General features: G+C 41.6%; 1 protein-coding gene across 1 annotated transcript in view; it reads right to left on the reverse strand.

Annotated features, from left to right (window-relative positions):
* The window catches only part of TBX15 (T-box transcription factor 15), a 97,013-nt gene that overhangs the window by 22,739 nt on the left and 48,592 nt on the right, over window positions 1-25,682 (reverse strand). Inside the window, exons 2-6 of the mRNA XM_075034475.1 lie at window positions 14,670-14,883; window positions 7,811-7,912; window positions 5,844-6,015; window positions 5,307-5,474; window positions 1,830-1,894 (exon numbers count right to left, since the gene is read on the reverse strand). Coding sequence (XP_074890576.1) covers window positions 1,830-1,894; window positions 5,307-5,474; window positions 5,844-6,015; window positions 7,811-7,912; window positions 14,670-14,883 — 721 coding nt within the window. The remainder of the gene's footprint in view (window positions 1-1,829; window positions 1,895-5,306; window positions 5,475-5,843; window positions 6,016-7,810; window positions 7,913-14,669; window positions 14,884-25,682) is intronic.

Consider the following 25,682-nt stretch of genomic DNA (forward strand, 5'->3'; position numbering starts at 1 on the left):
ACCCAGGGCACATACTACTTCCCCCGTGCAGGAGAGGAGAGCACAGTAAAAGTCACATATGCCTCAAGTATCAGAACTAACGCTCACGGCAGGAATTAAGTAAGGGCCGTAACATCTTTTTGCATAGCTACAGTAAGGTAAGAACAGAAGACCTGAGCTAAGAAGTCACTAGGTCAGTAAGATGTTTGTGATCATGGAGCGTGCAGCACTTAAATGGGGGATGGGAAACACGGGGCAGTTGCCCATTCACTGAACGCTTCCCATACCAAACTGTGAACGAGGTAGCAGTCCTGGTGAACACACACAAGAAGAGCATGCAAGTAAAAACTGAATTACAGCGCCCATGGGGACAGCAAATGAGGGCCATGCACACGACTTTTGCTCTGGTCTGCGCACTCAGAGCCTTGCTTTACAACCCTAGGGTTCTTGTAATGTAGTCATATATGTCTAATGCTATAATTAATTTAATGTTTAAAGCCTTTGTCACACTGATTTAAAGGATACCCATTTAGATTTGAAATATTTAGATCTGCTGCACACTGCTGGATTCATGAATGGCAGAAAAAGTTGAAACTTTTTATTTGGACTTTCATATTCTTTTTTGATAACTCTGTAATGTCTTTTACTAATACAAAAGGTTTTTTGATTAAAGGTCCTGTTTTACTATTGCGTTGTTAGAATATAACATATTCTAAATAATGTTGAAGGTGTTCTACTTAACCTTTTCATAAAAATCCTGACAGAATTAAGCAACAAATTGAAACAACTTGACATCATTGGAGAAAAACTAAAATTGTTTGAAACTAGAATATTTTTGCACTTTTATCCTGCAAACATATCAGAAACTCATTTTCTCTTCTAATGTAAAACAAGCATTTGTGCTCCATGGTTTAGAATTTCCTCTGAAAATTAAAATCTAAAAATTCCCTTCAGCCAGCTCTACATATGATAAAGAACAAACAAAATTGTCTAGGTCCCCTATCCTACAGATTTCATTATTTTGCACAGTGTTATCCTACGACCTATTTTTCTATTTTACAATCTGCAATCCTCCATTTTTCTATCTCTTGTTCTTCACTTTAGTAACAAAAAATTATTTTAAGAAACTCTACAGTACCTTTACAAGGTCATTTATTTTATCTAATTCTTTGGATATCATGTCACCATATCAGTAATATGTGAACAGTTTACTAATAACTTATCAGAGATGCTAAAGAACATTTTAATTGTGTTTCTCAACAGCAAACGGAAAAGCTCAGAGGACCATGAAAATAATAGAAATGAGCATAAATAAATAAATTATCCACCAGGAAAAAAAAACCTAACAGCAAAACATATGTACAGAAGAAAACAGCCTTGAAAGTAGTGGTAACAGAAGGAGTACTGAGGTACCAATGAACAGGAAATTAAACGTGCGACAGCAAAAAAATACAGTCACAGAAAAAATATTGTCAAGCAGGAAAGTGATAAGCTGTCTTTACAGATATGTTTTCTAAGAATATCTAAACCCCTGTGTCAGGGTTTGGGACTGCAGGATCCAGGCAGAGGTAGGAGCAGCACTGGAGGAGACTTCTGAAAAGAAACGGGGCAGTCTAGCTGGCTGACCTGGAAAGTATTTTCTAAGGAAGCCATCATTATACATTGGATCTGTTTAGGTAAAGTAAAACAGTCCTTGTATTTCCTCTAAGAACTAATCTACAGCAAATTTCTCCTGTAAAAATTAATTAGGATCACAAAACGCTTTCCTCAGCCCTAGACACATGCCCTGTGCACTCATCAGGGGAAGGAGAGAGGAGATCAGTGAGGAAACACAAATAAGCTCCTCTTACCTGTTTCTCCCAGAATCTCTGAAACCTTTAGCAAAGGGGTTTCTGTCAATTTTTAATCTGGTGATCTACAAAGGAAGAAAAAGAGAATTAGTTGATCTCTCCCAACTTTTTTTCTTTCAACAAATGAAAATTACTGATGATTACCACTCTTGCCCAAACCACCTGTACGATGATCTTTCATATTTATTTCCCCAGACCTATATTACAGTTACCCTTCCATTTTCCATGAACAGATTATCTGCTTAGCAAATGAACAGTGCCAGAGACAGAAAACTGGCAGCATCGGGAAACTTGGCACAGCGCTGGGGCTGAGAAGCCGTTTCCGAAGGAGAAGTACACCTCGCACCCGGGTGCAAAACCCCAGGAACTATAACTCATCGGCAGCCATGCAGTTCGGGCAGCAGGCATACTGCTCAGGTTCGCTTGGTATCTGGGTTATCCCAGCCTCGACACTCTAGATATCCAGCAGCTGGATGCACTCCTGGACCTTCAAACAATGCTAAAGGAGAAGAGGCCAAGCAAAGCACAGGCTACAGCCTCCAAAGATGGCAGCTGGCCACCCAGCCACGTGCACAAGGTGCTGCTCTTCTGGCCAGCACCTGGGTGGCCCTGCAAGGGTCTTCTGGTCTGGAAACCATCTTTTTTTTCTTTTTTTCCCACCTCTGAACAAAGAAGATGACAGCTGGACTGAGTGCTTTGGGGGAATCTTCCTTCCTGCTTTATTTTTAGGCATGAATTCCATGTTGGTAAATATGGAAAATAATATTGGGATTTTGACCTTGCAGCCCATGGTATCATATGCCCTGTCAGCTATTCCCCAACCTGGTGCAGCATGAGAGCTTCCCTCTGCCAGCCTCACCTCGTCCTGGAGACCCCCTCTCTGGAGTGAAAAGAGAGCGAGATCTCCAGATCCTATCAAATTTGAGGTGTTTTTGCTGAAACTGCTCAAAAGGGACTAGTTTAATACAGACTGATCTGAAACGGATTTGCAGGTGTTTTGCTTCTGTCAGAACCAAGCCCTTACTCTGGATATTAACCTCAGATCTGGAATGCAGCTCCTATTTTTGCAGAAGCTTAATTTGTGAACTTAATTTCCGCTAGCCTGACTTTGCAGCTGTCCTGGGACTTGTGTGTACAGAGACAGATATGTTCTGTGGAGGATGGAATTACAGCAGAGGGAATCCCTGTGGTGGATTTGCTAACATTTTACAATTGTTTCCAGAGATGCTTCTCCCGGTAAGGCAAAGTTTTACAGCCACTGGAGGGCATGCAGGTAGATTCAGGGGATTTAAATTTATTTTTAATGAAAAGGTTTCTCCAACCCATCAGAATCTCCTTTATTTGTATTATAAAAATCCACCCCCCAATCATGGGGGGCGGGCGCAAAACACCCGAATGCTTGGAATTCAGAGAGACAGGAAGAAATTTCAGTGCTTACAGAGCCAGTGCCTGACAGAGATCCCTCCCTTAGCACCTCCCTTACCTGCGTAATTATAGTTCTGGTCATTAGGGGAGACTGACAGGCTTCTTTCCTGTCATTTCTTCTCCCTTCTCTATCCTCTTTCCATGTCTGGTCTACAGTTAAAAGTTTGTGGAATACATGAGTTTGGGCAAGGGGGGCAGGAAATTTCAAATGCTGCAGTGACAGCAAACCCACGATTGTGTTGTAATATTTTTTCCTCCTGGAATGGTTGATCCATTTTGGATCCCAATTTAAGTCAATTCAAGCAGATCAGACAGAGAAAAATTTAGGAGCGAGTATCCAGAAGCAGTCATGAGAGCACTGTAAGCACGTGTGCTCTCTCTCACATGTCGCAAAATAAAAACTCTATAACAATTCACTAAATTTTTACAATTCACAGTTGTTACAAATTGGCTAAATATTACAATCTGCCCTGAGCTGACTTGACATGGGTCTGTCTTTCAGTCCAAGAATACTAAATATAATGACATCCACTGAGTTCATGAAGTCATTCTCCAGAAGCACAGATGTTGTCCTGGAAAAAATATTTACTTCACCACTTCTGATTCAAGACCCCTCTGCAATTTATGGCAGAAAACTGTATAACCTGTTTCCCTAACAGGCTTGATAACAGATTATTTTTCTTCTAAGCCAGTTTGGACCCTCATTCTAGCTTATAACAGTACCTTGCACTCTCTAAGTGGACACACTATTAACACAGCAAAAAGCTTCACCAACTGAGATTCTGTTTCACATGGCTGGGAAAAAATTACCTTACACAGCCCTTTCAATGCCATCACAACCCCAACCCAGTAAGGAGGAGACTGACAGGAAAGGGAAATGGGATGTGCACAGTACCTCTCACCTGAGAATAAAAGAGGGAGTATGTGTACACGAACAAGAGAAGAGGAGCACACTGAGCCCAAAGCGTGACAGAAGTGGTCTGAAGCCTAATGAATCCCTGGGGCAGAGGTAGCTGGCAGATGAGCGATACATAAGGAGAGTACAAAGGGAATGGGTGGATATAAGGAGCTCTCAATGTGTGCAACAAACATGCCTGCAGAAGCGATGAAGCAGGCCACCTCCTCAAAGACTAAGACATCATCTTTCACTGGCCACTGAAGGAGAAGGAGGAGCACACATGTGTGTAAGCCACAGCGAGGCTTTTCCAAATCTCCTTTCTTTGCTAGTGTCTCAAATACTTACATTCTCAAATGCTCACATTTTCCTAGCAATTAAGTTCTTCTTAAAGATATCATAACTCTGGGGAAAATAGGGATAGACAGGGAATTCTGTAGTCAAACACTAGTGTGCACTGAAATTATGTTTCTTAGTGCCATGAAGTCTAGTTTAAGAAAAAGGGCAGATTAGTAAAAAAGCTCAGTAGTCAAGGTCTCTACAGATAGGATCCCACTGTGGCAACATTTTTTCCTTATGATATCTGGAGTCAATAGTAACACTCTCTCCACTGGGAACTGTGCAAGATCTGAATAAGACGTGAATTATGCATGAGAATTTCAGTTCATATGCAATAGGGACTGCTGCTGCTCATGTTCAAAGGCTTCTTTTGTCAGCAAACTGATGAGATTGCGCTTCTCTAAAATTTTTTCCTTCACTGCTAAAAAAACCACAACCATGTGTTTTCTCTGTGAGGTAACAGATCTGGACTAGTTGTATTGCCTTAAAATGACAGTGGGGACAGGACACTGTAGTTTGTACCACAAGACAGCAAGAAAATGTGAACATAATACATCTCTTAATGGTTGATCTCACCTATTTACTTTACAGTAAAAACTGCAGGCATCTTATCTGCAAGGTGGTTTTCTGGCTAGATACCTCATGTCTACACATTATGTCATAGCAAGCATTTTCGTTCTGTGCAGAAAAAAACCAGCGAGCCTGTAAAGTGTACACTCTACACCTTTCTTAGAGAAGTTAATGTTTCAAACATGAAGAGCACACTGATATTTATATGAACAGCCAACGCAAAAGGAGCCTGAGGCATGCAGCTTTACCTGTTGATTTTGGTAGGCTGTCACTGTGGTGAAGACAGTCTCAGGGAAGTTGAAGGTTTTCACCCCATCTCCTGAAGGAACTGGCTTTGTAGGAGAAAGATCACTGCTGAAATCCTTGCGGATGACATGAACACGGGGCTGGTACTTATGCATTGAATGTAAGATTATCTGAAGAGAAAACAAAAGGAGAAAGAAAAGGATTTTTTTTTTTCCAAATATTCTACCCTACATCCAGATTTACAAGGAAGCAGGGATGGAGTAAGGGCTAATATGAAGAAAATTACCCTTTTCTTACAAGCATGTATGAGACGAAGTTTGTGCTATGTGCAGAGAGAAAGGGGCTTTATTGCTCTATAGGGTCAGGCAACTTTTTGAGGAAAAGCACTGAAGTGGGAAAAAAGCTCCATAATTCTGGAGGGTGGCTATGGACACGTGTGCCCAGCAGGACACAGGAGCACAGAAGGAGCAGCAGCACCCTTTCGAGTCTGAGAGGAATGAGGCTGGGGCAGCAGGCACCAGGATTAGCTTCTAACTTACATGGCCTTGATCATCAAGCTCGTTGTTGGTCAGCTTGAGCTTGTCAAAACTGACCACCTGCCTCATCCAAGTGTCTCCAGAAGCCAGCGAGTCGGGGTGGATGTAAACCCTCGGGGGCACTGGGGAGTCAGCATTGCCAGCCACCATCCACTTGGAGCTGTGATACACATACCTGAAGAGGAAGGGGAGATGGCTAAGAGAAGTTGTCACTCACTCACTGGAGGAACATTTCCAGGACTCCCCCTCCCCTGTCACCCTACCGCATGCACCCCAAGCTCTCATTTGCAGTCAGGGGAGAATGTGCTTTATTGCAACCTCCTACCTTCTAAATGAAAGCCAGATTACCCCTGAGCCACTTGTTCAGACTTGATTCCTTATTAAAACCACCTTTGCAGTTATTTTCCCTGTAAAACTCTGCCACATGTGCCTTCTCAACTCCTTAACCCTCTCTCAGCCAGAGTAAGAGGCTAGGAAATATGGTTAAACAAAGCCCTCTCTGCAAATATTAATAAATACCCTGTGATTTCTGGAAATCTGCACGGGCTGCCATGCCAGACTGTGCAAAACATATGTGTCTTCACCCAGAAAGGGCAAAATCCAATGGATACCACTAGAACAATTGATAAAACAGAATTTCTGGTTTGAAATGTTGCAAAATAGGAAATTCTGTATAGTATTACAAATGTTGGGATTAGAGGAACAAATAATTTTTGTCTTCCTGGTCTTTTGTGATCTTTTGTGTTCCTGATCTAGCCATCTTATACATGCCATAAATTTCTCTACCACAGCTTTGCCTAGACACTTTTTTTTCTTTCTGTCCTGCGGCTCCTTCAGCCAAAGGCATTTCACAAACAGTCCTGCTGACACCTCTGAGTTCTGCCCTGTGCTGCCCCTCATTGGGTCTGTACTGGGCTCTGCTAAGCTGTTTCAGACCTTACCTACAAACAGTGACTCATTTCCTGTATTTTCACAAGAAATGCAAAAAAAAAAAAAAACCAAGAGTCTGTTCCTTCCACTACTACTTTGCTCTATGTGGCTGCACAAGGTAACAAGGACAGAAAAAAAATGTAAGACAATATATTTATTTTTGATGTTAATGCTGTCAGAACCACACTCAAAGAAAGGGGAAAAACATCAAGCTGAGTATCAGACGCTACCTTGATGCTTCCCAGGAAAAGCATTTTCCTGAGAAACATTGCACAATCTGAGAGCAAAAATGTAATATTTAGCATTTCAAGCAGTGGATCAATTCTTGAATCCTTGGAACGTGGTGCAGTCAAGACTATTTGGGGAAAAGATTTGCTCTCAGGAGTCTTTTAATGAGCATAGATAAATCACATCTGTCTGGATAGTTTTCTGGGATGCGGAGGACCATGAGTTTTCCAGAGTACTTTTTAGGATCGGAAGCCCATTAATATCAGAGAAAACTCTTCCTCCTGTCTTTCAGCGCAGCGGTGGAGATTCACCAAAAGGTTTCTCAATGGCTCCATGCTGTAGGTCAGAGTCCATATCCCCTGTGGCTGCTGTACTGGGCAGTGAAGGCTTTTAAAACAAAAATCACCCAGTGCAGTTCAGGCCAGACCTGAGGCGCCCATCTTAGTTCAGCTGCTACTTGCCCATTCCTTTCTTGCTGAAGTAGCTTTAGAGGCTACTTTAGAGGCTTCCCTATTGATAACTCCATTTATCAGTTTCCTCAGACAGTTGTTGCTAATCGTGTCGATTGTGAAATGCATGCCAGGGATCTCCCTGATTAAAAGCTACTATTTGAAAAGAGCAAGATTTAAATCCGAAAGTGCAAGAGAGTATATTAAACCTCTGGGTTTGTGTCTCATGATTCTGGTCAAATCAGCTATGTTGGTGTAAATCAACACAGTCTCCTCCAGCATACCTTTGCAATGGTGTATAACGGCATATCCATTGACAGTAAGTTATCACAAGATTCCTACCTCTGCACCTAAAAAGCTTACCTGTATCGCTTGTTATCCACAGGCACAATGTCCATGGCAATATAATACTGCTGGTGAGGATCCAAGCCTGTAATTTTCACTCTCATGGCTGGAAACATTCTCCTAGGAAAAGAAGAGTAGAAATAAGGAAGAAAACAGTGAATAAGGGAGCTGAAGGGGCTCCTTAGACCTCTCACTGACACCAGGAGCACACTGCTTTACACAGCCCAGTTCTTGGCATGACTCCTCTGGGCTTGGTGTGGGTAGCAAAGACCGTGTTGGCAGTGGTTTGACTCTTCAAATTTTTCCCACTTAAGAAAAAGGGTAGCAGGATAGCAGCCTGTGGGTAACAATAAAACATTCCCAGTCAAGCATTCTGTCTGTTCATAGCTCCAAGCAGACATTTCTGCTGTGGTCCAGACAAATTGTCCTCTCTAAGCATTTCTAGAATGCGAACCTTCTTCCTGCTGTTTTTCCTGCTGACCATCCACCTATAATTCTCTCAGTTTTTCCATTAAATGCAGGATCACTTTAGTTCTCTATTTTGAGAAAATCACATTTCAGTATAGCATTTGATAGTACTGGAGTAATATTCAAAGCAAATCCATCATCCTGAAAGTTCCTCTCACTCTCATGTTTATAGTTATTTAAGAAAAAATGTCCCTCAAATTAATCTGCTTATTAGGCATATATTTCACATTTAACAGAAACACTGGCATTATCGTCATGGTTTCCTTGAAGTCCTGGTAGTATTTCATGCAGTCTTTTTAATAAGTGTTGTCTTTTCTACATCATATGATCCAGATCTGTCTGAAGCATTTTCTCCTGATAGGCAAGTTATGAAACTCTACACCAGCAAGAATCAATTCCCAGCCTTTCTTTTCTTGTCTGAGCACAGGTTTAGCTCTGCTGTGCGCTAGTCACTGTTCTGGATGTGTCTGTAGCTAGGCAATTATTTCAGAAGAGAAGAGCTCAGAACAATTTAACCTCAAAGGACGTCAGTGTTGCTGTGGCCATGGCATAATTTCTCCTTCTTAAAAATTTTCTGGTTGCCAGTAGTCCAACTGCCATTCTACACTTCCCTCAAACAGCACGCTGACTGAATTGTTTATGCCATATCATATTTGCAACTAATGCGGTATTTTAACGTCCTCATAAAATCTGAGGAGCAAAACTGGGTGTAGTGCAAAAGGAAATGAGCAGCAGAGCCCTGAAAGAAATCCCGTGTTGTTTCACTGACTGTTAACTCAAACCCAAGCTCTACTTGAGTGGCTTCTCAGCCCTTATCGGAGAAAACCTTGAGCTGAGGTCCTACAGGATGTTGTTACTCAATTGCATGACTTCTGCCCCGAACATACAGAGCTTTGGTAGGAGAAACTCTGGAAGTACTGGGTGTTCATATGAAATTACATTCTGCTCCTCTGATACGTAGATATATCCTTATGGAATGAGGGTGGTTTGGATGGAAGGAGGATATTAAAGGGGAATTTAAAATCACAATGCCAAAATCGTGGAAAAGCGTATAAGAAATATTTGTCCACTGCGTCTAGGGGCCATCCCTAGAAACCATCGTGCCTCTTTCCTTTCTATTTAGTGAGGAGCAGTGAAATGTCAGAGAAAAAGTTTTCAATCTCCTCCCAACATTTCTGTTTCTTAAAGTATTACCAGTGGACACAGCCTGGAGGAGGAAGAAAACAGGAAAGTTTATGTCAGTATCTCCAAACATGTCTCAAACTTTGCACTGAAGGGGTGTGACCATGAGAAGCTATTTTATTCTTTCCCATCCAGGCCACATATACCCACTTGCAGAAGAGGGTGGGAAGGAGGAGTTTGGTGCTCAGCCTTTGCCCTACCTGCAGCTCTTCCATTTCAGGCCACTGAGAAGGAAAGTTCTGAACTATTAGTAACTGCTTCTGCCTTGGAAAAGGGCATTTATTGTGGGGGGCAGGGAGAGCACCACCCCACAGCCAGAGGAGCACAGCTAACCTGAGTTATAAGAGACATAAAACTGTCAGAAAAATTGTCTGCAGAAACCCATCAAGGAGAGAGCAGATTTGTGCAACTGATGGTGTGAGTTTGCTAGCTGAATCATTTTGGGAGAAAAAAAGGAATAATGGATTAGTCTTCGGTGGCTTGAGGGCATTACCTTGTTTCTACCACAATGGCTCATTAAATCTGCCGAGCCAAATGGGTACAGGATGTGGCATTTTACAGTCCAGCTCTCCTTAATTGGAGAGAGGTGGCTTGGGAGCAGCTTAAGAGATAGGTCATGTTTCAGAGGGTTGATGAGAAACCCAGGATTAAACCTGAGTCTCTTTGGGTCTAACTCCACACACTCTATTGGGAAAATTGAAAACCGTGTATCCCAAGAAGCTCTCTCCAAATCTGCAGCCCCGTGTAAAGTTGCAGTATAGCCTGTGGGGTTGTTTGCTTATGAAATACCTTGTAAAAGATTACCGCAGACCATTCAACAGGCTTAGAGGCTAATCTCTAAAATGATCGGGGAGAGCTCCACTGATCCCACTGCTTTCTCTAAGGTTTAAGTGTACTTTTAAAGTTTTGTAAATTATTACTGTTTTTCTTTTCTGTGGGTGTAAAAGTAACTCAGGTTTCTTTGCCATAAGGATGTGGCCTGGAACTGTCATAGCAGGTCTCCAGCAGCACTGCTGCGTGGAAAGCAGAAAATGGAAAAGGCAGAGGCAAACAGTGGCAATTTAGGGATGTACTCAGGTACACTCCTGTACAGATAGCTTAGTGAAGTCAGATGAGAGTTTAAAAGGACTGACACAATTTACTGTACAGTTTTCATGACTGTTTAGTGTAATGATTCATACACTGTGTAAACAACAACTTAAATAAGATTAAATTTGCTTAAGGGTGACATCTGCTAAATGCAAACCCAAAAATGAAAGGATGTACTCTTCAATTGTAGCAAAAGACAATTTGTCTATTGACAGTAACAAGCAGAGTAGTTATTTCCCAGTCATAAAAAAATCTGAGAAACTCTGCAAAATAAACTGATACAGGTTTGCAGATTAAGTGTGCACAGTGTTTACAATGTGCATGAGTTTACAGGGCAGCCTGAAGTTATCCTTGCTATTTTATACCTCATATTTCCTTGCATTTAAGACTGGTGCCAAATGTATATTTCTTTATAAAAACTAGGAGTGAAAGTGAGGGAAGAGAAGGGAAGGAAAGGCAAGGCAAGGGAAAGGAGGCAGGAATGCCTCTTTCCCTCTGCAGCATGGGATCACGTAGAGGAGATGTTTGTGTTGAGAGGAAAGGCTGAGGGCAGGGTTTGGGAGCAAAAGGATTTATTGCTTATGAGGGAGAGGGAGCCCAGCAGATCTTCTCAGTAGCTCCCAAAGGGGACATTTTTCTGGAAGGTGGAGAAAGCCCACTGGGCCAGGACCTCTGGGCAGCAGTTTGGTAGCTGTAACCTGCCAGTCCTTGCTCTGAGAAGTTCACTTCATGGGCCCCTTCAGCATCAACAGAGCTTCGCAACAAAATCCCTGCTGCTGTCTCTAACTGAAAAGCACTGTGGGGCCCTTCCTTCCTTCCACCGGAAAGAAAAAAACCCAGTTGGTAACAGCCTCAAGTACATGTTTCAAACAACTCTGACTCATGGTTTCAGGGAGGCAAAGAAACTCCAGACAAAATACCACTTAACCTATCAGGAGGCACAGAGGAGTCAGGAGAGAACAAGGTCACCTGTTCCACTCACTGCTGGCTTTTCCACTCCTATTTCTGAGCCCAGCCTCAGCACTTAGGTTTGAGCCATCCCACAGTACAGATGTGATTAACCAGGATATGACAGGTGAGATCATTTCCCTCATTGTTGAAATAAGATCCTGGTTCTGTGACAGGTAGAACCTGGGTCTCCAGAGGAACACCTCCCGGCTGTGTGGTCACACTTGGATAGCCATCTCCACGAACAGTAGTCTACGCTTCCCTTCCAGAGCAGGACTCCAAGCACTCTTCATAGTGTATCGCCCCAATAATAGGTGCACATTGCTTTCCCCTTTGGGCAGCATTTCTATGCAGCAGTTAATTAACAGTTACCCCTGCAGCTCAGGTGACCATGGACTTTAGCTAGGGATTGTAGGGAGGTGGGGAGGGATTCAGATTCTTCTGCTGATGTTGCCAGGGTACGTGTGTGATCACCGCTAGTGAAGGAGAGTAGAGATGAAGAGTTAAAGATGTTTTTAGGACTAGTTGCTTAAATCAGTATGACCTGGGGCTTAAGTTGAATTTATTTTGCATAGAGTCCAAGATTGCCTTTCAAAGAAAAAGGAGATAAAGGTGATTGCAGATTGAATGCGCTGCAGCTGACAAAGCTATTTACATTTTTTGCACAAGGAACAAAGGAGTCTTGTTATAAGCTTCCTATTAAATTCTGAATGATAATATTCTGATGGAAAGGAAGAAAGGAAAAGTTCTAAGAGGACTTAAGTGGGTTTATGGAAGCAGATAAAAAAAGACATCTATAAATACAGCATCAAAAAAAGAAAAAACAATGCAGAATTAAATGGGAGTGGGAGTCTGAAAGTTAAAAAGTGTAGTAGGCCTGACGCAGGCAGGATATAGCTCCAGAAATATGTTTGAAATGAGAACGTAGGTTAGAAACTAGCATTACACAGCAAGAACAGAAAGACATTGTGGGGTCAGGCAGGAACCAAGCAGTGCCTTACTAGTCATAGAAAATTAAGGAGCAGCTGTAGTTATAGGCAACCAAGTCTGTAATTATAAGGGCTTTCAAAACAAGAAGGTCTTACAGAACTCAAACAGGGTTTCCAAACAGAAAGCAACAAGAGGAGCAAAATCTTCCCCAGGGAAGGAAGAAGTTGCAAATTACACTGTGCATCTCTCACAATTTCAATAAGTAATAGGAAATCTTCAGGACATAATGCCAGTTCTGCTATTTTTGCCAGAAATCATACAACCTAATCTATGGGATGCCTCATATATCATGCATCCCATATGGAGAAACAGGACTGCTAGACTCCGCTCTCACCCAGTACAGACACATCCTCTCTGAAAGAAAAAAATGTTTAACCTGAGAGGTTTTATTTCCCCAGAATATTTCATTGTGTTTTTCTCCATGAACCCTTCCTTCTCCAAGACCCCTGCCAATGCTGCCAAGGTTTTTGTGAGAAGTTGCGTTGAACTATTTGCAAAATTGCAGTGGCATTGATATTGTAACTTTTTGGGTGACTTTTTTTTAAAAAAAACCTGTAATCAGGGTATGGCTTTTTAAGATCCCAGCAAAGTCAGCTACTTCATTCAGAAATATGTGAGCTGCTGAGATCATCTTCATACCACTAAGCTCTGGGCATTTTAGTGTACACTGGTGTTGGTGGGCTTTGAGATACTTGTGCTGCAGGTAAGTCTATCCACTCCATGTATCATAAGAGAATTAATTATAGTTAATCCAACAGGTAACAATATATTATCTTTATTTTCTGAGACAGCATGGCCCAGGCACCAGGACAACAAAATCGGAAGCAAGGAACTTGGTTCTGCCAGTGTCATATTTAATGATGCTGGACAGATCAGTTAATCTGTTTGGGTCTCAATTTCACCCCTTATGAAAAGAGGATAATCATAATTTTCTCTGCATCTGCTTTGGCATCTCCAGAGAAAAGGTGTTGCATAATAGCAAGCGTTATCATTCCAGTTACTTTGCCTCTTCCATTTGAGGCAGAAGGGCAAAACCAGCAGCCCACTCTGTGCTGATGCAAGATGCTTCCTGTACCAATGAGATCGTATATCTAAAACTGGGAGCTAATGTCGTTCTGATAATCTTCTTCAGGGATTATCTGGGTTGTTTTTCCAGTACAACTTTCCTCAAATTATCTGGACTTCCTGGGGCTACAGAGCTCACTTCACAAGAACGTTAAACAACACGTCTAGCTGTTCTGGCAAATTCTGAGAGCCCAGGCATGAAGCAAAGTTCTAAAGACTAGAGCACGCTGTTTTTTCCCCAAAAACTAGGGAAAAAATTCCCTTCTGCGGGGGGGCAGAACAGCTCCTGGGGCGGTCACGTGGTTCGTTGCCGGTCGCCGGCTCTGTCCATGGTGCTGATTCATGGGAATTCAAACACCAGTAGTAAGGTGGGAGTAAGGAACATGGCCTTAAGGCAAACGTGGCTAAAAATCCTGGTTTGAGGGGTCTAGAAATTTACAACTAGCTTCCAGTTGTGTTTTGGCAAGCAGACTTCTAGCCGGTTTTTAACAGGAGACAGCAATAAAGATCTTACCTTTGGCTAACGGCATGGCAGGGTGAGTTTTATTTTTTTTAAAAAACTGGCTTATTAGTGGCTCTTCCTAACCTCAGCTGACATGATACTAGTTGCAATAGCAGAGTGATACATTCAGCCTGCACATTTTTTTTTATACAGGAAGTCATTATCATTTTGTCTATTTAGAACTGCAGGAAGACATTCATTTGGTGCAAAGGTGAGTTTGAATTTCACTGTATTTGAGATTAAATCAACTGGCTCCTGAAGCGCTATAAGAACTTGAAAGGAAACTCAAATGGCTCACCCCCAAATTCATAACTCATCTTAAATTCAGTACAGCCAACAGTACAATGATCATTTCCTGATTTATTTGCTCAGAGGAAAGACTATCCTCAACAGTTTCCTGCAGCTGCCAGTTCTCCTTCGGAGTCGCTGATTCAAGCAGTAATATGAAACAACTTTACCTGTCTTAAGAAAGCTAACAGGAGATACAGCTGTGAAACTCTGACAGCCATTTAATTTTTCCTGCAGATTTATTCCTTTGGCTTACCAAGAAGAAAAAAAGGTTTCTTTCTTAAAAAAATCATAACAAAACAAATTAATTTTTTTTTACTAGACAGAAAGCCAGAGATATCTTACCTGCCTGCTTTCGTGATGATCATCTCTGTCCCAATATCATGAAATCTCTTCCAGAGGTCAGCACACTGCAGCTCTACCTGGATTTCTTCCATGGATGAAGGTGGAGGAGGCTGAGGGCCTGAGCCACCAGATGTAAGGTCAGAATGGGAGCCAAATGAGCAGGACGTCCTTTCTGCCAGCACCTCTGTGTCTGACCCAGTGCTCTGCTCTGAGTCTGCAAAGTAAACACGCCAGGTAAGACACTTCAGTTTTACCTGCTGTGAGTGGTAAAGGGAGGGAGTAGGAAAGCCAACAAGGGAACTGCTAAAAAACAGTACAATGGCCTTTTTATATATATATATAAACACATATATATTTATGGATTGTTGTGATTTATGGCCTGATTTGGGGCTTTGGGTTTCCAACATGACATCTGGCATTTTTGTAAAGTTTTAGAAACAGCTGAAAAAAGAACCCTCAACATAAAATATAAATAGTAAGGAACAATGCTGGGAATGGAGTACAAAATATAGATTAAAAAAATAGAAATAAAAAAATAATTCAACCCATAGTTTCAGTCCAAGATTAGATGGGCTCACTGGAAAACTACATTCCATTTAATTGAATATACTCCCGCATTACTATTGAAGAGTTGGTTATTTTTAAACAACACATTTTTTCTTTTTAATATTCTTGTCATCAAAAATAATGAGCATTTTTTTATTTTGCTATTTGGCAGCACCATTTTGGAAATGTGTTTTATTTGCTCCTATAATATCTTTTTTGGAACAGTGATGTTTCCTGGGAAAATAATTGTGCAGCTTTTGGTGAGGAAAATGCTCTAGGCTACTGAAGGACAAAAAGGGGAGATAGTAAACATATGGAATATGTTACCAAGGAAAGCAATTGAAGCAAACTGCAGAAAAGACCACACAAGACAACCACCTCTCTTTATGGAGGAGAAGGCAGCGGCTTGCTCAAAAAATAAGCAAACAAACAAACAAGTGAGGTTGGACTAGTTTAAAAGTCCAGGTTGGCATGTTGAGTCAGATGGCCGTTTCTCTGCAAAAATCTCTCATGTATGCATTAGGTAGGTATGATATAGATATGGTCCTAGTTCTCATACAATAGGGCTATGGTGGAATTTTGCAAAGAGCAGTGTTATTTTGCAACAGGGTGCACACTCCCATTACATCAAAATAATTCACAATACATTCAGCAAAGCAATGTGTTTATGTTTTGAACCTGATTTTTTAAAAACTGGCACTAGTATCGAATAGATGATTGACAGAGGAATAAAGTAGTGTGAAGCACTCCATCAAATGGCTCATTAAGAGCTCTGTGGATTTCAAAGAGGGTACAGAAACAATACTTTTGTGTCCTCATTGATCACATAGCTACAAGCATCCCAGTGAAGGAATAAAACAGCTATTTATACATATTCTCTACACTTTAAGAAAGAGATACCTCTGTCCGCAGGGGAAACTTAAGGAGACAAAAAGTAACAATCTGTGTTAAAAATGTGATGAAATCACCGCAGCTAAAATTCCTTCCATACCAAGCAAATGCCAGAAACTCTTTAATAACCCTGAGGTCATGCAGGCTAAGTCTCTGATTTACAGTGTTTCTGAGAAACACTGTCTCCTGGAGCAGCTTGCACATCGGTGCAGAGGACTATAGCTAAGAAGAGGCTGGAAGATGCCACCTGCAGATCCCAGCCCTACCTCCTGCCACATGGAAACATTTCTGAAAAATTCATACTGCTGCAGTGGCATGGACATAAACTGTTTGGCCGATAGTATATGAGAAACTTCCAGCCCCAAGTGCCATCAGGAAGCATTTATGTTCTGCAAGAACCCTAGGTGATACATCATTGGATAGTGGACATTGTGCTCAAAGGACATTTTCAGTAAACTTTGCCAACGATTCAGACAATCTACCAGTACAATGCAGAAATTCTGTAAGACATTCTGTAAGGTTCGGTATGTATTGCTCCTAATCCATTTTGAATATGGAGTCCTTTATGTCTCCCACTGACTTCCAAGTTGGGCTGAAGCAATAACAGGTCCATCCCTCTAAAGGAGTGTCTCAAACCTACCAACACAGGATTGTTACATGGAGACCAGTACTATACCTCAAACTGATATCCTAGACACAAGCTGATTCAATATAATAGGAGATAACCTGCTGGGGTTCTGTGACCACAAGACAGAGAATCAATCTGAGAGTACAGAGGGGCTAAGACATTTGCTCCCTTTTCAGGAGCCCAGTGATGCAGGAGCAAAATGATACTTATCTGCTTCCTCTAGCTCAAATTATTCCCACTCAAAGGGTTGGAGCAGGTAAGCCTGAGTAGGGGTCACGACTCTTAGAACATTTGTTTTCCTAGTGCTGGTTAATCACTTTATCCTTCAACCAAAAGCAAGAGTACGCTTCACAAATCACAGTAAGACCTTTTTGTATATCTACTTATGTGCTGAACCATTAACCAAAAGTCTTACATCTTCTCTGAGGTCCTGAGAAAGTAAAGGTAAACTACACTGGGAGTCTGAAAAGAACCTAGGGAAAAGCTTCCATTACGGAGTCCTCCTCCCAAAACGAGGTACTAAACTGCAGATTTGAACCTAAAGAGACTGGTTCAAGCACTCAGCAGCTCTGTGCACCCCCTGAAGCAGTACGGTAAATGGCCAACAGATGGCACTTGGCTAGGTGCTGTCCCTGCATCATTCCAGCATTCCCTGGACAGCCTTTCAAACTGGGTATGTGGCTGGAGTTTTGGGAATTGACTGGAATTGCATGCTGCAGAAAATTAAATATCAGAAGCTTATGGCCCCTTCACTGATTTTGTGCTGATATCATTCCACTGACTTTACAGACTTTTGGAGGGTTTTTTTGACAATGATGGAAGTGGAAGGAGAGCCGTAACCCTGGATATAATTTGTCATTCTGGTACAAATCAAAAATTGCAAAAGGAATTCACTAATTACTGATAAGCCAGTATCTACCCAACCATGCAGTACCACACAAAGGAGAAAAGAACTTTTTTTCTTCCAAGGACTATTATTTTGTGCCCTGAACTATGATCTATAATTACCCCCAAATTAGTGCACAGAACAGCAAGTACCTCTCCTTCCTCCAATTTTGGAACTGGGAGAGAGAAAGTCACTAGTGTTGCCGCTCTTAGTTCAGTCTCGGTAGGCACTGAGGTGGGTTTTGTGTTTTCTTCAGTCTTTCATGAGCTAAGCGCTCCTGAATGGTGTCATCCTGTTGGAGACACTGACTTCATTCCAGACCCAGGGAATTCAGGGGAAATTAAGTGCATCTGACATATGAAAATCATCCCTAATCACATCCAGCTCTATAACACTCTGTGACTCTTAACTAGAGTTCTCTGCATGTGTTAGGATTCTGAATTAATCAAGAGACAGGTGTCAACATCTGTGAGCAACATACAGAGGGGTACAGGGTGAACCACTCTCAATATATAGTCATTGTGGTGGCTAGCACAGCTCAAGCCACTCTGCTGCACATATTTGCTCACAATGAAACAAGACAGGAAGAAGATCTGAGTTTTATTCCAGCATTTGAACTGGAAGCTTGGTTTTCTTCATCCACCAGCTTCAGTGGGGTACAACTTTGCTAAACTCAAAGACATTACTTCTACTTTAAGTCGGTGGAAGCAAAGGAGGATTAGGGAATAGCTCCTGAAGCTCTGACAAAATAGAACATGCCCGTGAACACCTGGAGGTGCAGAGTGTGGCTGGCCCTACATACTGTGTCTGACTGAAGGACAAGAGAAATATTTCTGCAGGGGATAAGCTTCCTACCATTTCTTCTAGCTCCAAAGTGACAAGATAAGATTATTTGCCTTTCCTTAAAGGGATGCCTTGTACAAAAGCCCACATGCTGAGTTCAAGGTCTGGCCACAGGGACATGCAGGATCTCCCCCATGCAGTGGCTTCCTTTCAGAGTTAGGAGACCTTCTCAGACTACCACCATAGGAATGCTGGTTCTCTGGTGCCGTGTTAGGTTGCAATCCATGCCACTTTTGGCATGTGTTAGACAAGTAGCAATTAAAACAGTTTCATTGTTTTCTTTTGCTAGGGTACAGTCCTTGAGAAAGGACACACCAAACTCATCCATTGCTGGCAACTAGCAAAAGTAGGAGTAGTTACAACCAAGGTTTCTAAACCTACAGTATTCCACTGGACTTTCAGTTGAGACAGTCTCAGGTCAAAACACTCCTCATTGCTTTTACGGGCACCCACGGACTTGCACTTTCTGATCTTCCCTACTTTTCTCTACAAGGTCCTTCCCCTCACCCAACTGCTTGAAGAAGGGCCCTTCCTGCTGCACCATAGCTATCGAGGTGAACATGTCCAAAGCTCCTGCTGACTGCACAGTTTGTATCACTCTGCCTCTTTCATTTTCCCCTTGCACATCTCTTCTAAAATCATCCATTTCCACTCTTGCTCATTCCTTATGGGTTTTTTTCCTGATGTTTCCACCGATTATTTCTGCTGTTCTGTGGAGTGGTGTGTAGCCAGAAGAAAACACAGCCATTTTGGTCTGTGTGGAGAAGGACCCAGTGACCACAGGGGAATGCCAATGCTTAACTCCTCCAGGCTAATATGCTCTCCCCAGAGACAATCCAGAGAAAAGTTCCTAAAATACTGTCCCTTATTACAGGCAGCTTCCTGGACAAACAGGCTGACCAAGTGGTTTTGACCATGGGACTTGGCCTGATCTGTCAAAAACAGACAGGCTCTTGCAAGCATTGTATTTCAAGTAGCTTGAAACTATCTAATGTGACACTACTGAAAAGTTCATGGAGAAGACCCACAGGGTCAATGTGCAAAAAAACCTGAGGCCCAAAGCATAGCTCTCTTTCACTGCCACTGTGCAAAAAGGCTGTTCCCTTTCTACCATCCTGTTGGATGGCTTCCTCTCATCCCTTCTTACCACACTGACCATGTACCCAGCTGCTGCAGTGTAAGTGTTGGACCTGGAGGAGAGGAAATTTCTCAGCACTTTCAGCAACCTTTGAGCCTACCAACAAGACCACAGGGTCACTTTCAGAGCTTCCAGGGATACCGTGGCCATTGCTGAGATTACAGAGGAACATTGAATTAGTTCAGATTTATTTTTTTTTTCTTAATACTTCTCCCATTTCTACTATCTTCAGATTGCCCTGGAAATCCTCAGCTCATAATTTCTTTTGATCCACAAATTCCCAGGCTTCTTGTTGGCAGATTGGCAGGAAAACACCATTCTCACAAGGATGGTGACTCTGAGGTCAGCAGCCCCACTGAGTGCCCCAAGATGATGGAAAATAACCCCAACCGGCTTCCTGCACCAACACTATGTGTCCTGGGATCAGAGCCCTTTTACACAAAACAGTCAGCTGCTACTGCCTAACTTCTTTCTACAGCTCAGCTGCCTAGTATTCCTCATGTACATTCCCTGCTTTTTCATCAGTCTGGTACAAGAGGCAAACTGGTATGTGAGACATTAAAAGACATTAATTTCCTAAGCAACTTCATACATGGATCTTCAGCAGAATTTTCTCTGCAGCTGGAGCACAGCAGGGATACAGCTTCCCTTATTTAACCAATAAAACAAAAAGAAAGGACTCAGTTTAGTCCTTGGCCATATCATGCAGCTTATACACTCAACAAATGTTTTACTCCAAGGTATCAAAAAATGTAAACTACAGTAGTGACAACAGTGACAAAAACCTTATATACGTAAAACACCACCCACCCAGAGGAGCGTAAAAAACTTCTTTCTCTTTTTTCTTTTTCTTTTTTTTTATTTTATTTGCATATTTGTAGATGTCTGATGTAGATCCTGTCAGATTCCATTAGCATAAAGATTTCTCTCGGGTGGAATGTGGCAGCTGTTACAAGCTGTTAGTATTTTTTTTAACTGTTTATTTTTGTTTGCAAAGTTTGTGAACATTTAGTGCAACAGGTGGTCCTTCCCTCTGCCCTGCAGCCAGTTTGCTGGCAATCAGGATCTTCAGACTACAAAGAAGGTACAAAATCCTGGACATGCATGGGCAGAGAAAATTTGGGAGACATCACTCCCCCCCGCCCTGCCATGAACTCAGCTGAAATTAACAGAGCAGACACTTTGCTTTTGCTGCTGGTTGCAGACAGATCTCACAGTTCTTTTTATATTTCTAATTTTCAAACTGGCTACTGCCACCCCACAAAATCAGTTGCATAGGAACCATGCATATAGCAGTGTGACACTACTGGAACCCAGAAACAAACAGCCCTACGAAGGGGAAAGAGCAGAAACTCATGAAGTCCAAATGGTTTGGAAGAGTGGAAGTTCATCTGGCTGCTGGTGCAACTACTTCAGGTATACAACTGTTTTACTCCAATAGCTAATACTTGGGCAGAAGCCAAACCAAAGACCTCAGTAACTTCAGAATTAGACAAGAAGTCCAGTTGTGGCAAAGACAGCAGGAGCAGCAGAGAAGCAGGCTGGAGTTCTACACAGCTATTCAGATCAGCGTGGTTGCATTTTACACAGCTGATCCAGCAACTGCTCTTGCTGTAGGCAAAGGTTTCTAAACGCTTCCCACGTGATTGTAACCATGTGCATACGCTGCACACAACAAATAACACAAAGATAGTTCTGCAGGTGTTTTTATGTATTGTCTTGTCCCCCTAAACTGTTTTCCATTCATTCACAAACCCTACTATATTAATCATGCCTTCTTCCAGCATTAGGCCCATTATCAACTACATAGAGCTAGAATTTGTAACTTGTCTATTAATGACAAGAGTCACAGAACAGTTTGGATTGGAAGGGACTTTTTAGAGATCACCTAGTCTATCCCCAATAATATTTATTATTATTACATTAGTGATTACAAGTTGTAACCAATATCAGGATTTACTGATATGGAGACAGTACAAGATTGTCCAAACCAAGAACTTCATCTATACTCATGCTGCATTGCAATCTGAGACGGCCAAAAGAAGCATTCAAGTAGTTAATTTCCAGCCTAAGACCCTTTTATGAAACCACAGCAGAATAAAATGGCATTAATATCAGCAAGACTTAAAAAGACAAAACTAGAAGACATTGTATAGATGGGAAAACCTTGCATAGACAAAAAAAGAGACCTGATACAGTCACAAGTGAAATCAATGAGAGACAAGCTGATTCTGAAGCGAAGAATTTCTCTGGCACTTGAACCTCAAAGACTTCTTCATCCTCCTGAATTAGTTTTGTAAGGTGTTTTCATAAGATTACTTGAGCCAGCAAAGTTTGTAAAATACACTCAAGCTGATGGCTGCCCTCACCAAAACAAAGACTGAGTATAAGGCCAGTATGACATGGAATTATTACACAGCTATATCCCCATGGCAAACAACTGGTAGGAGAACATAAAAGCAAACACAAAGACAAAAAAACACAGTGGCTTTGGCTCTAAATGCAAGTCTTGCATCAACTTGACTGTGCACTGCCAAGAACTGACTGCCTCTGCCTTGGCTTATTCCATGTAAGACTCAACAAAGGGACACAGGACCCAGCAAAGAAAAAAAAACACCCTGATTCACTGGTATGCTCCAGCTGCTCTGCTCCACTCCAGCAATGCAAAACAGCTGTAAACCTGGTTTAACCAGCAAGTTAAATTGGGTTTATGGCTTCTCAGTATTGGCAAAGAAGTACAAAGCAGCTGGAGTTTACTAGTATACTTAGCCCTGGGGGTTTGCCCTCAAAAGTTAACTCTTGCTCCAGCCAGGAGAAAGAATATCAGCCACAGTTGAACTTTAACATGATTTTTTTATCTCACAATCTATTGTATTTTTCAAGAATGCTGAGAAAAAGAAAACTTACACATTTTGCCAACATACAGTTTAGGACCAGACATTCAAGAGACCAGCTCCAGTTTCAAGCTGCATCAGCTAAAAAAGGAGATGCTGGCTGCTGGGCTCTGAAGTCATCCTTGGCAAATACAAATTCTCATTACAGAAGTGTAAGCTAGGTGACCAAGAGAGTTCTGAGTAGTGTCACAGCATAGGATTTCTTTGTAAACTTCATACCCAATCCCACCATATTCTCTCAGGAAAACTGCCTGCAACTTACCAGTCTGTGCTTTAGACTATCCATCACAACTAAAAACATCCCATCAAATGGATGTCAACCAAAATCCTGTTCTACAATCCCTCCCATCTCTGGATTGAGGTAACTTGTTTGCTCTAAAAGTATTTTATAAGCATAACCATTCCCCAGCAGAGGCTTCCGGCAATCATATTTCAGGAGAACAAACCCCACTGAAGTAGCAAAACTTGAACTCAGTGTTTGATGCTGTATTATTGTCTTCCGGAAAGCAAAAAATAGCTTGGATCTTCAGTATCTCAGTCTAGCTTTGAGGAAAATGAGATTTGAAGTTTCAGTATAGAAGAAACCAAGAGATTCCTAAAATTCCCTGAGGAGAGCCCCTGCAGCTATCAGTCAGCATTGCCTTAGGGCAAGGAATCACCAGCACAGCCTCACAAAAAGACTGCTCAGTAGCAAATATTCAGAAAGCCCCTACTTAAAATGGTAAAGGGCTTAAGAAGAGCATGGAGGAAAATGAGAGTCAGTTAAATCAGGAGATAAAATGCAAGAGCATAATATTCACAAAAATGCAGAAGAACACAGAGAACATCAACCTTTAAAAACATGAGAAGTACTAGGGAGAAAGTGGGATGTTATTAAAAGAAGAGGGAGGTGAAATTGATGACAACTTAAATCTGGCCAAGATCCTGAACTGTACAGACTACAAAGAATTTGTCTGGCCAATGTCCAAGAGTTTGTGTAAAATTAAAGAGTGGAAACGCACTTGAAAGTTAGGGAAAGCTAAAAAAAATAAGAGACCAGGCATTAGATGCATTATATGCTGTAGCCCATAAACATAGAGTCATTATTCTTATAAATAAAACCATACAACAAATATTTAGAGACCAGCCTAAACCAAAATGTTGGCTCTAAATAACCACAAATTGTGCAGGAGTTTGAAACTAGATCCCAGCTCTGTGGCAGGCCCTTCCCTGATGGGAACGGGCACAAGCTCTGGGACAGTCTGTTTCTGGATTCTGCGGCTTGGACTGCTCTCTGCCAGCCAGGAAAAAAGCCTCATTCGTAAAAAAGGAAAACATGACACAAGATTAATGCTGCAGAGGTATCTATTCTCTCTGAGACCAATGTGAAATCACTGAGAAATTTAAAATGACCACGAAGTCCAGAAAATATTGCCATCTTTTTTAGGTATGAACACAGCTCAAACAAATTAAGATTAACATTTTAAATATTTGCAAGCTGATATTTGGTGGCCTACAAACCACAGGGCAAGAGACATTACATGTGTTTCCCTATACCGTGGTGGTTATCATGACAGCAGTATCAGGGAGCCAGCTGGCATCTTAATAACAAGAAATGTCCAACCCTTTCCTGAGTCCTACTGAGCTCTTGGCACTGCTGTCACATGGCAGTGAGTTCCACCGTGTAACTGTGCACACAAGAAGAGCAAGAGTCCTTTTTCCCTTTAAAATGTATTGCCTTTTTAGTATAAGTGTTCATTTGCTGCAGTGTTATAAAGAGATAAATACCACTCTACATATTGCTTGTATTTCCTTTCTAAATGAAACCATTTCAAAAGGAAATCATTAGGAAATTTCCATGGGAATGGTTTTACAAGAAAAATGCAGTTCCGTTAAGCTGAAGTTTCAAGTTTAAATTGTTTTGTTCACAATCTACAAGTTTCTTTTGGGAAAACAGTAATTACCAGGCTAGTCCTTTTGAACTGATGCTTGGGTTTGTAATAGTTCAACAAATCATTAACCTACATTTTTTTCATCCACATGCTACATTAGCTAAGCTGCCCTTCAGACCCCCCCATACCCCTTTCTGAACCAGACTTTGGAAGACTCTCTGCCCTAGTACAATTTTGGTTGCCCTCTGTCTAAACTTCTTAACTGTAATCCAAATCCTTTCAGATTTTATTCATAACAAAGCTTCTCCTTAACTCTAAACATTCTAATTGCTCACTCTGAATCTGTTCTATTTTTATTACATACACGTGCACGTGCACACAAAGACACATAAGTATATGTATGGGATTGAATTCTTAAAAATGTATTTGGCTTTTAAATCAGTGATCTGCCACTGGCTCACATAGCAGAAATTGTAATGTTTTCAATGGTACTTTCCATTGGGAATTGTCTTGCAACTTAACTTTGTTTGCTGTTTTGATCACCTCTGCAGAGTGACCAGATGTTTTTACTAAACAATGAGCCTGGGGCATTTTCACAAGTGATAAACATATTCTTCCTTTTATTTGCTTCACATATAACTGACTTGCATCCAAACCAGCCAATTTTCCTGCCTCTATGTAGCCATGCAGGTGGGGTTGAGAGAGAAGACTTTCCATAAACACCTGAGCACAGTGCTGATCTTTTAACTTCTAGTGTTTCAAGACCAAGCCAGGAACATAAAAAACTACTTTTAAAAGTGACAAAACAGGGGATGGAGTTGGTATGAGTTCATGGGGGACAGAACCACAAGAGACTGAATAGGTTACAGTGCTGCATCACAAGAGTATGGTGCATGGACTTGGAAAGGATGCATTAGAAACTTCAATCCAGCCTGTGTTATGGAAGGCAGCCGTGTCATATAAAAACAACTTAATTTGAAATCTGAAATATCAGACACACATGCCAAGCCATAAATGGCATCTCCCCTTCAACCAGGAATGTACCTCATATCAGTTTGAAACAGTTATCCTAACAACTTTCAAATAATCAGGCAACTTGCAAAAGTAAACGATGCTTAGGATGAGGTTGCTCACAGAAAGTGTTAAAACTGTAGAAGTTTTCAAAGTTGCAAAAGCTGATGCTTCACTCCACATCCAGGGAGTGGTACCAGGCACTGATGTTCAAGAACATCTTAATAATTAAACCACTGCCCAGATGAGCTGAAAGATCGATGTAGGCAGCCCATCAACAGCAGCTGTCGTTGCGAGAAGACAGG

This window comes from Buteo buteo, chromosome 8 (assembly GCF_964188355.1).
Source record: "Buteo buteo chromosome 8, bButBut1.hap1.1, whole genome shotgun sequence".
In the NCBI taxonomy this organism is placed as follows: domain Eukaryota; kingdom Metazoa; phylum Chordata; class Aves; order Accipitriformes; family Accipitridae; genus Buteo; species Buteo buteo.